General features: G+C 36.6%; 2 protein-coding genes across 2 annotated transcripts; one reads left to right on the forward strand and one right to left on the reverse strand.

Moving 5' to 3' along the window:
• Positions 1-4089: 4089 nt before the first annotated feature.
• LOC144547301 (uncharacterized) lies at positions 4090-5083 on the forward strand. Its single transcript, XM_078295950.1, has 3 exons — positions 4090-4235; positions 4330-4427; positions 4502-5083. The coding sequence occupies exons 1-3, from the start codon at positions 4121-4123 to the stop codon at positions 4970-4972; spliced, it is 684 nt and encodes a 227-aa protein (XP_078152076.1). The 5' UTR covers positions 4090-4120; the 3' UTR covers positions 4973-5083.
• A 3864-nt stretch (positions 5084-8947) lies between these two features.
• LOC144558352 (putative F-box protein At5g55150) lies at positions 8948-10096 on the reverse strand. Its single transcript, XM_078307221.1, has one exon. The coding sequence runs from the start codon at positions 10094-10096 to the stop codon at positions 8948-8950; it is 1149 nt and encodes a 382-aa protein (XP_078163347.1).
• Positions 10097-11465: the final 1369 nt, after the last annotated feature.

An 11465-nucleotide genomic window follows, 5' to 3' on the forward strand; every position in this document is an offset into this window, starting at 1 on the left:
TCAAATAAGAATTTTCTCTACATATATATTCTTGATGAAAAATTATTTTAGTAATGAAAATTTCTCTGCATATCATTTCTCTACACGAAAGTTCTACATATTCTTCATTTTCTCTCCAGATCAAGATATGATTGTTTTCATTAACATAAGATCTGTTATTTATCTATCCACAAAGATACAGTAACCCTAAACATAAATAATAGAGAAATAAGAAAATAATAGGAGTGGGGTATGTCTAAATTAAAGCCCTTTGGACTGCATCACCGCTCAAAGGATTTCTTGACAATCCGATTAAATTTTAATTGTAATGGTGTATTTATCTATGTTTGAAACTTGAAAAGAAAATAATATTAGTTTTGTTTTATTATGAGAAGTCAAAAATGTACTGGCTGTCTTCGGTATCTTTTTTTTCTCCATACAATCATTAAAAGAAAAAATTTAATAAAAGGTATCGGTTGCCTATTTTTTTTTTTTTAAGAGAAGGAAAGCGGCCATTTTTATTAATATCCCTAAAAATAATAAAATTTTTAAAAATGCCCCTGTCAAATTTTTTTTTTTATAACTGCCCTGACCGCCTGGATTTCGGGCGGCCCAAAAAGACCCAGGGAGGCGCCAGCCCGCCAGGCGGCCCACAACGCTAATGAGGCGCCATAGGCTGGGGCGCTCCATGAGCCAAGTGAGGCGCCATGCGCCCGGGCGCCCCATGCCCCATATACAAACCCAGCACAGAAGCGCCTCTCCCCCCTCTCCCCCATTCTGCCCCGCCTCCAGACCAGAAAAAAGAGAAAAAGAGAGAAGGAAACGCCCCTGCCCTGCCCTGCCGGTCGACGCCTCACCACCCGCTCCCGACCGCAACATTGTCATCTCCCCCGCTCCCTCCTCGGTTGAAGGTATGTTTTTTCATTGCGATTCGATTAGTTTAATTTAGGGTTAGAATTGTGAATGTGATTCAATTCGATTCGATTTGATTCGATTAGATTAAATTGATTGTTAAATGTGATTAAATTGATTGTTGATTGTAATTTGATTCGATTCGATTCGATTCAGGGTTTATGGATGTGAAAAATTGGTTGAATGTGATATGGTTGAATGTAGGGTTTATGGATGTCAAATGTGAATTGCTTATATTTAGATTTGTATACTTAAATTTAGGATTTATGGTTGTGAATTACTTATAATTTATGGTTCAATTTAGGATTATAATTTACGGTTCAATTTAGGATTATAATTTATGGTTCAATTGGTTGAAATGTTTTAAAAAAAATGCATGTACATGCAAAATTAATTTTGTAAACAAATTGCATATACACTAAAAAAATAAATTTTTGTAAAAAAAAAAAATGCATATGCATGCAATTTACTTACATGCAAAGTGTAAATTAATTGTATATACATGCAAATGCATATGCATGCAACAAAATTAATTGTATATGCATGTATATGATTTTCAATAAATCTACAAAAAAATAACCCATAATTGTATGTAAATTGCATGTATACGCATTTTTTTATTTAACAATCAATTTTGTTTTTTTTTGTAAAATTAATTTGTTTACCAAAAATGTATATGCATGTACATGCAAAATTAATTTTGTAAACAAATTGCATATACACCCAAAAAAAAAATGTATATGCATGTACATGCAAAATTACTTTTGTAAACAAATTGCATATACACCCAAAAAAAATGTATATGCATTTTCTTTTCTTTTTTGTAAAGTTTATTTATTTTCAACAAAATTAATTTTTGTAAAAAAAAAATGCATATACATGCAATTTACTTACATGCAAAGTGTAAATTAATTGTATATACATGCAATTTATTTACCTACAATTATTTTGGGAAAATATACATGCAATTCTTATTAAAAAAATTTATATAAATTGTACGTTTTGATTAATATTTTTTGGCAAATGTAGTATGCCTAGAGTTAGACGGTGGGGAGTACGAGCTGAGCCTGCAGAGGGTGCAGAGGCTGTGGATCCGAGTGGACCTGGCACGTCCTCGGTGGATCCGAGAGGAGCTGGCACTTTCTCCGTGGATCCGACTGGAGAGGGCCCGTCGTCGTATGATGATACGACTGGCAGGGGTTTTGAGGATCCGACTGGAGCGGATCCGTCGTCTCAGGCCGATTTTCCAGATGGTGTGCATGATCCTGACACATTTAGTCCTCTTCTATGGACCCATCATGTTAAGCACCGCGTCTCATTGGCATCTCTTGAGGTACGTGATTTTTATACTTAAAAAAAAATGACATTATTTTGAGTTACTAAAAAATGGCAAATTGATAATAAATACAGGATGATGTCATGCTTACGGTGAGGCACCGCAGGTCTGAGATTCCATTCATTCCACACAGAGAAATGCAGCGATACATCTCGAACCTCGGGTTGTACCAGCTTGCCACCATGCCGCAGAGTAAGATCGATGTGTCTCTGATGCATGGTCTAGCGGAGAGATGGCGACCTGAGACTCATACATTTCATCTCCCGGTCGGGGAGATGACAGTCACCCTTGGTGATGTGAGCGCCTTATGGGGTTTACGTATCGATGGCGACCCCATAGGTGGCATCTCAGACCATCCAGATCTGCAGAGGATGATACCGGAGTTGTTAGGGTGTGATCCGAAGACTCTGCAGAAGAAATACAAGAAGAAGAAGGGGGAGGAGGAGGAGTTTCGTTATTCCGGGTACTGCATTTCTCTAAAGGCACTCCGGAATCACTTCTATGGGAGGCAGTTAGAAATTGATACTGATGACATTGAGGCGGTCAGGAGGTACTATTACACTCTTTAAATTAACTTAGTAGTTGCTCAACAGTCTCAATTAATTACATTGATTATTTTATATTGCAGGTATACTAGAGCATATGTGCTGGATTTGTGCGGTGCTGTCATGTTCGAGGATTCCAGCGGTGACGCGGTTCCGATCATGTATCTCTCCCTGCTGAGGGACTTGGAGAAAGAATCGAGATGGAACTGGGGTGGAGCTGTCCTCGCCCACTTATACAGAGGCCTCTGTCATGCTTGTCTGGTAAGTCTGTATTATTATACGTTGTTATTGAAGGTTGGATAAGAAGCACCCAGTTTTTATTGTAAGTAAATTTTCAGGTCAAGAATAAACAGCTTTTTGGACCACTTCTACTGCTTCAGCATTGGTCGTGGTCACATCTGCCCATAAATCGGCCAGTCATACCATTGCCGCATCCCGATTGGGGAGGCCCTGAGCCAGCCAGATGCCCCGCATACGCCGCCATATGGGGCAGTCATCACGATCATGAAGAGAGGGGCAGGGGGATTTCTTATGTCCGGGGTCAGCTCCAGATGCTCCGAGATGGGAATATCGATTGGTTTCCGTATCGTGCATGGTATCAGCGCAGATGGCTGAGCCCGCTGACATTAGAGCAGACATATCTATGGTATTATCGGGGACCGGTCGTCTGTTTCTGGATCGTGGAGTACCATTACCCCGATCGGGTATCCCGGCAGTTTGGCTTGGATGCTTTCATCCCGGAGCACCCGTTGATGGGCAAGGATGCTACCGACAAGTTCCACAAGTAAGTTCTCTCTACTTAATTAATTTTTAACTTTAATATATCCACTGTTTCTCTACTTTCTAATTAATTGCACTTGCAGAACGGCGCACACTAAGGCTAAAGTCGACTGGAGCCAGCATTTCGTCATGCAGTACAACTGGGCTCGACATCCGGAGCAGCACTTATGGAGCCCGCCAGATACTACATCGTTGGGTGCTGGTCCCGGGGATCTGAGATATGTCGTATGGTACCAGAGATGGGGCATGCCGTCAGTCTACCTGACAGGCCATTATGGCGAGACCCTACGACGTAGGCTGATGGATTCATCCAGCAATTATATGCCCTGGGGTCCGATCAATGCTCGCGCGGTAAGTAAAACCGAAACATACTTTAATTTTAAAGTGCAAATCCAGATTACTTACTGTAGGCATAATCATGTTGTGTGCAGCTGTTGACCGCTATGAGAGGAGTTGGACACAGCTTGGCGTGCATGGCAAGGATGCTTGGCGATATATAGGATGCCAGATGCTCGAGCACACTGCACCAATCGTGGAGACAGGCGGTTTTGAAGGCCGCCTCGTTGGCATGCTGCGCGATGCTGGGGAGAACATCAATTGGCGGGAGATACAGTCTGCACCGCGAAATCCAGATTATCAACGAGTCCCTGTCTACGGCGATGAGATGCCGCAAGCTCCTGCAGGTAATTACAAGTTAATATTAAAAGTACGACACACACAATATTCTTATTTCCGTTGAATTGTTCGTTCTAACTCAGTTAACTTCCAATTATGCAGCTGATGACTCAGGTTGGGCGTTCCACGACTGGGTGCTGAATACCCAAGGATGGGATGCTTATAAAAATAAATACGGAGTTGCAGTAGAGCTTGGCACGGTCAGTCGCCAATTATACCATTATTTGTTGCAGAGTTCTTTGTATGTAGCAAAACTAACATTATTTTAATCTAGGATGGAGCACCTCGTTGGAATGCCGATCCCATATTTAGCATAAATGAGCTGGACCCGGCAGATACAGATGCAGAGGCGTATGGCTCCCACAGACCACGATATGGAGTGGAGATGGAGCATGACTTTGAGGCTGGTGGGAGTTCATCTCAGACTGCAGATGGCTTTGTCTCTGCATTATTTGGCGCACCGCCTCCTTCCACGTATTCTGCAAGCTGGGAGCAAGATCCATGGGAGCTGCGTACACAGCCCGCCAATGCAGAGTCAGCTGCTGGATTTGATCCACGGGCAGCCAGGACAGGTACGCAGCACATGTATACGGGGGACGAGGATGAGGATATGGGGGACGATGAGGAGGATTTGGGAGAGGATGCACTCCGAGATGTGAGTCCGCAGAGGCGCGTGCAGCCGCACAGGCATGGCAAGGGCGTAGCGGCTCCTAGGTTGTCTCTATCCGGAAGGAGACGAAGATGATGATTGTAGAGTTTTTGTTTATTGTGATATATTTCTGACTGTAGTATTTTGACTATGGGACTGCTGTATTATGTTGACATTACGTTTTTTTATTTTATGTTCATGTTGGTATTATGTTGTTTGCACTTTACATTTCATTATTATAACACAGTTCAACAATACAATTAAAGTTCAACAATACAATTAAAGTTCAACAATACAATTAAAGTTCAACAATACAATTAAAGTTCAACAATATAATTAAAAGCAGCACATGTATACTTCAAGTAATTACATTCAAACTAAGAAATTATATTCAAGTAATTACAATTTCTTCACTATTTGCGACCCACACTCCCAGCAGACCGCCTGTGACAGGGGCGGTTTGCTAGGGTCCTGACCGCCTGGGCCACGGGCGGTCCACTAGGGATGCCTATTTATTCGTTTTTTCTCTCTCTCTCTTCTCACTCCAACATCAGTCTACCTTCCACCTCAAAGGCAGAAAGAAGGGAGAAAGCGCTCAAGGCGATTTCGGGCGATTTTCTGGGCGACTACAGCTACAGGTAATTTAAATAATTTTTTAATAATTTTTTAAATATTTTTTGTAATTATTTTTTAAATATTTCTTTTAATTATTTTTAAAATATTTATTTCAATTATTTTTTATATATTTTCTAATTATTTTCTAATTAGCCGTTGATTACTGTACAATTAGTATTTAATTACGCACATAATTAGCCTTCCTAATCAATTGCTGTCACTTGAAACCCTAGTTATAATGGCACCCAAAGTTGGAAAAAATAGAGGAAGAACTGAAACCGAACGCGAAGCAAAAAGAGCACTCATTAATAATTTTTGGACGGCTGAAGCCTACGCGATGAGGAATTTGGAAAGATTATTTTCACCCAAAAATAATGAAGAATTTCTGAGCACTCTTGATCCATCAATTAGAAAAATGCTGATGGAAGGCTGGGTGGACAGGGTCCCTCCACCTGGATGGGGACAGTGCTGCTTATGTGAGCTGAACGGAGATATGGTGGATATGTTCTTCTGTTATAAATGTGGCAAAGCTGTTCATCCCAATTGCATGGACCCGCATGCAGATCTGCTGAATGACGCTCGTCTCACTACGTGGGAGTGTCCTGCGTGCGTCCGTCGGGCTGAGGAAAAAAAGGGAGCAAGCTCCTCATCTCGTAAGGCTTAGACCCGAACTGTATGTTGTTGTAGTATTTTATGTTTTAAATGTAACGGTTTGTATAATTGCTATTTGAACTGGTTGTTGCTGTATGAATTTTATGTTACCTTATTCTATGGACTCGACGGTACTGTATTATTTAGTAATGTATCTGGATTTTATGAATTTTAAATTCCTGCTATTTAGGTTGAACATGGGCTGCATTATTTTTGAATATGATAGAAATAACTACAGTTCTAAAATAGTATCTGGATTTTATTTTTTGACATACACATACACATATACATAAACTAAACACTATTTTAAACAAAATTATTCAAATCAAAATCCTATTTCTCAAAAAAAAAAAAAAAAAAAAAAACCAAATACCAGTGAGGCGCCCCAGGGAGTGGCGCCTCACTGGGGATATGGAGCGCCACTAGGGGGGGCGCCTCACTGGCTGTTTTGGGCCGCCCCAGGCCCAGGCGTTTAGGGCATTTTTAATAAAAAATGAGGAATCGGGACATTTTTAAAAATTTTATTTTTTTTAGGGATATTAATAAAAATGGCCGGAAGGAAAGTATGAAAAAATTTAGCGGTTCTAATAACACATCTTTTACTTATGACTCTTGTTTTTTTTTTTTTTGAATTGTTAATTTTCAAAAATTTATATCTTCACATTAAATATATTTTAAAAGTTTATAAGAATTTGCATCTCATATTTTTTTAAAAAATTAAAAGAAAAAATTAAAATCTGAACGATTATATAAATATAATATTCGTGATCTTTAGAATTGACAACTATATATTTTATATGTAATTAGTTGATAAGGAAGGATTTGGCTAATATGCTATGGGTAGCTAAGAGGCCTCCCGTGCTACGGCTCAATATTCGACTTTTCGAAATCCTAACGGTCGATCCGAACCGTTCATCTTGTTCTCCATATTAATATGTATTTGGAGACTAAATTTTACATTTTTTGGAAATTTTTTATTATTTTTTTAGATTTATTAAATATCGCTGTTTTTTATGGTCCAGATTTGTCTGAAAAACAGCGATTTTCAATAAATCTAAAAAAATAGTAAAAAATTTCCAAAAAATGTAAAATTTGGTCTCCAAGCACATATTGATATGGAGAACAAGATGAACGGTTCGGATCGACCGTTAGGATTTCGAAAAGTCGAATATTGAGCCGTAGCACGGGAGGCCTCTTAGCTACCCATAGCACCGTAGCCAAGTCCTGATAAGGAATATTCAAAATAACAATTGATGAAATTGAAAGTTTTATTTACTTAAATATTAAATTAAAGTAAGTTGTTTTTATGTCGTTGTTTCTTTCAAAAGATTTTTTTTTTTTAAGTTTGTGAGACATGAAGGATTTGAGAAAATAATGGAGACTTCCATTTATAACAATAATGAAGATTTGTAAGAATGCATTGTGGGTTGGATTTTCGATTTGTAAACATGAAAATATTTTATTATTAATGACAGAGAGCAATTAATGCAAATCAAATTAATTAGTTATAATGGAATGATCCTGAAGTGAAAACGTATATTTGGATGAATATGGTGACAAGCTAAATTCAAAAATAATTTAATTTTAAAAATCCAAAATAACTGTAAAGAGAAATAAGGAAACATATTGCTAGGGATTTTAATATGACAAATTATGTAGCAGTTTGTGTGGCGAGTATGATTTTAGCTAAATTTAGACTTCTACAAATAAAATAAATGTATTTAATTAATCAAAAGAAGACAAATTATATACTTGAAGAGTTGATATTCAATTTGAAAATTCATCTTTCAATCTCAGCTGTTGGCAGATCAGGACAACTACGTACATAATATAAGAATGGAGATACAAACTACGTACTGTTAAAACGGATCTCCTAAAAAAATAGTGCCTAGCTATTAGCTAGGATCAAGATAGTAATTAAATTTGTTTTTTAATTAATTACGTTTGGTCTTGTTATTTAAAATAAGCTATGAGTATATCTTTGTTTATTAATTATGTTACCTGAATCGATCTCTCTCCTCCCTGTATTAATTATCAAAGCCTAACAAATTTTAAAGTACCAACAAATCATGTTGAAACTAGTGCCCAAGAAGAAAATCAGGTGCTCCAATCATATATATATAGCTCTAGTCTATGCGAGATTAGTTTCTCGATTGTTTTTCTTATGCTTTTTTCATCCGAATTAATTGATTATATCATATATCTGGAAGGCTAGAATTAAATAAAATGCAGCTCTTGAATCATTTATTATACTTGAATAATATTTTGCTTACTCTTTAAATTGTAGGTTAAAATATACTATTGGTTTTGTGCTCCAATCATGGTCCACATCATTTTCTTTGTTTCAAGTTCAAATAGTCGATCCGAATCGCTCAACATGATCTTCATATTAACATGTGTTTGGCTACCAAATTGTATATCTTTTTGGAACATTTTTTTTTTTTACTATTTTTGTAGACATGTACAAAATCATTATTTTCAGAAGATTCTGAATGCATCCAAAACAGCGATTTTGTTTCTATCAAAAAGATCGATAATCAAAACAATTCCAAATTATAGTTTAATTTTGATGGTCCTTGGCCTCGCACTTGAGTTCTCCTAAGAAAATATACTTTTAACCATATTATTTCTCATGTCTGAGGAAACTAAAACATTTTTTTTTCCTTTTTCCAATTGAACTATTTAATTGCGAGACTAGAGGTACATTTGCGTGCCTTACAGTTTGACATGTACTTCTCCAGAAAAATCCATAAAATAACATTATTACATCAACAAGAAAACCAAAACATTAACTATACTAGCTAGTTACCAGGGAGTTGGAGTCACCCAAAATGATCTAAGAAGCTGAGGACGTGCGGTCAAGTCATCCTGAGCGTGTTCGTTGAAAATGCAAATAGATTTCTTTGCAATATCATACAAACCAATATAATCATTACGAAGGTGACCCCGCAGACAACCAAAAGTGTCTTCTGTGAAGTAGATGCAGTTTGCTTTTCCCCAATGCCTTCGTGTCGGTAGAGCGAAGGAGCTGTTATTTCCAATGAACAATAGCTCATCACCTATGGAGTCTACCTTAACCCATTCATGCCATACTTCAACTTTATCAGGAATCTGCAAAGAAGGAAACTTGCTTTGAACAAGGGACGAATTGAGTTTGTTTAGCGAATAAACTTCAAATCTAAATTCCCATTTTCTGGAGACTAGTAATAGACGCCCCGATGCTATGACCAAGTATTTCCTATTACAATAGTAGAAATAGGAATCAATAGGAGTTAGCATAGAAACAATTTTTGTGGAATTTCGATCCATGATATCGCAAGACATTAATACACCCCAATTGTTAATGACATGAAATTTTCCTTTGTAGTAAATTACATCTCTAAGTGAGTGCAGGCCACATTCGACATTCGTCCATCTTTTATCGCCAATCCTACAATAGGAGAGTTTTCTCCTAAATGCAATTATTGCCATTATGATGCAATCTTGTTGTGATATTGCTGGGTTTGTTGATAATACTGCTTTGGTTATATAACTGTAGCCATCACGATAAACATCATTAATGGTTTCAGAAGTGTCGAATGAAGGAAGTCGTATTACGCGCCTCGTGAATGGGTTCAAAAGGATGACATCTGTACCATATTTATCTGATAGAACAAGCCAGCCCCATGAGGATCCACAAACCCACTTGTTAGCTGCATCTGACATAAGGATTTCTTCACTTTCTAATTCTCCACTTATTTTAACAAATTTGCGTGAATTTGAATTTGGCTTGTAAGCATTGAAAAATAATACTGGAACTCCAAGTGGTATATTTCTAGGAAGACAACAAAAGCGATTAACGTACAACAACCGCCATGATTTACAAACAGCGCCAAATGTTGCAAAATCAGCATAGCACATCTTCTTCATAATCTCATCTAATAAGTCTTGAAGAAGATTAGGCCAATCTCTCATGGGTAATGCTAAACAACAAAGTTTTAGTTATTATTTTATATTGACTCTGAAAGAATTTAAACATAATAAGCAAAACAAATTTCAAGAAAAATAGTTAACAGGTGATTTTATTTTATTTTTGTTTCTTTTTATCATTCTCTAGTACTGTCAGTTTGTTTGTAATTTACCTCTTTTGCATTTTTTTCCCTTTTTTTTAATTTCTTTTTCTTATCCTTTGTAACTTTGGAAAACTCTGTTTTCCATATAAATGAAATTTGGAAGATTGATCTCCACATATTTGTTTTTGTTTTTATTTAAAAAAAAAAAACAATCAACAAAAAATTCTCACTAGGACTAGAGGATGACCCGGTGACCAGATGCTTGGGGCATTGGTTTTTCTTCTTGAGCATTGGTTTTAACATGATTTGTTGGTGCTCCTAAAATATGAGGTGAGAATCCCAAAGCAGGGTCCTCTTCTTATTTTCTCTTTTTCTCTCTCCTTCTTTCTTTGTCTCTCTCTAAAATAGGACTGCTCTTGTTATAGAAAAACTGGGGATTTGAATCCTTAAATTTGTTAGGCTTTGATAATTAGAGGAAGGAGAAAAATTCAACAAAGTTAGTTATATTCTAATCTTGAAACAAAGCAACATGGCACCCTCATTATCTACGAATTATCTTGAGCCTAATAAGCTCTATTTTTAGAGAACTTTTAAAAAAAGTACCTTTATTGCTTGTTATATATATATAGCATGTTAATCACAATAACTTGTTGCTTTGTAATTATTTCTGTTATTCTAAATTTTACTACACATTATTTAACGGGAATTAATAATCTAAATTTACAAAGAGGCCAGGATAAAATGTCTCATCGTGCCTCACATACTTATTTTCATTTTCAAAGTTCAAACAATCGATTCAAATCGCTCAAGAAGATGTCCATATTAAAATGTGCTTGGAGACCAATTAAATTTTGTAATTTTTGAAAATTGTTTACTATTTATTTTAGATAGGTACAAAATAATTGTTTATGGACCATCCAAAAACAGCGATTTTGTACATATATAAAAGATAGTAAAAAGTTCTAAAACTATAAAATTTGATCTCCAAGCATATTTAATAGGAATATAATTTTGAGCAGTTTGAATCGACTATATATTTGAACTTTAAAAGAAGAGATAAAAATATGTAGCATGATGTATGAAAGATACGAGACATTTAAACCCACTCATTTACAAATAGAATATAGTACCCACTATCAGTTTAACAACTTGCTATTCAAATTCATAGGCATGACACCGGATTTCATGCAGGTGGCTTTGGGTCGATGATGATTGTACATTTATACTGCTCGACCAAGACCAAGGTGATTGCAACAATGTCAGCAGAGATT

This window comes from Carex rostrata, chromosome 1 (genome assembly GCF_964058835.1).
Source record: "Carex rostrata chromosome 1, lpCarRost1.2, whole genome shotgun sequence".
Lineage (NCBI taxonomy): Eukaryota > Viridiplantae > Streptophyta > Magnoliopsida > Poales > Cyperaceae > Carex > Carex rostrata.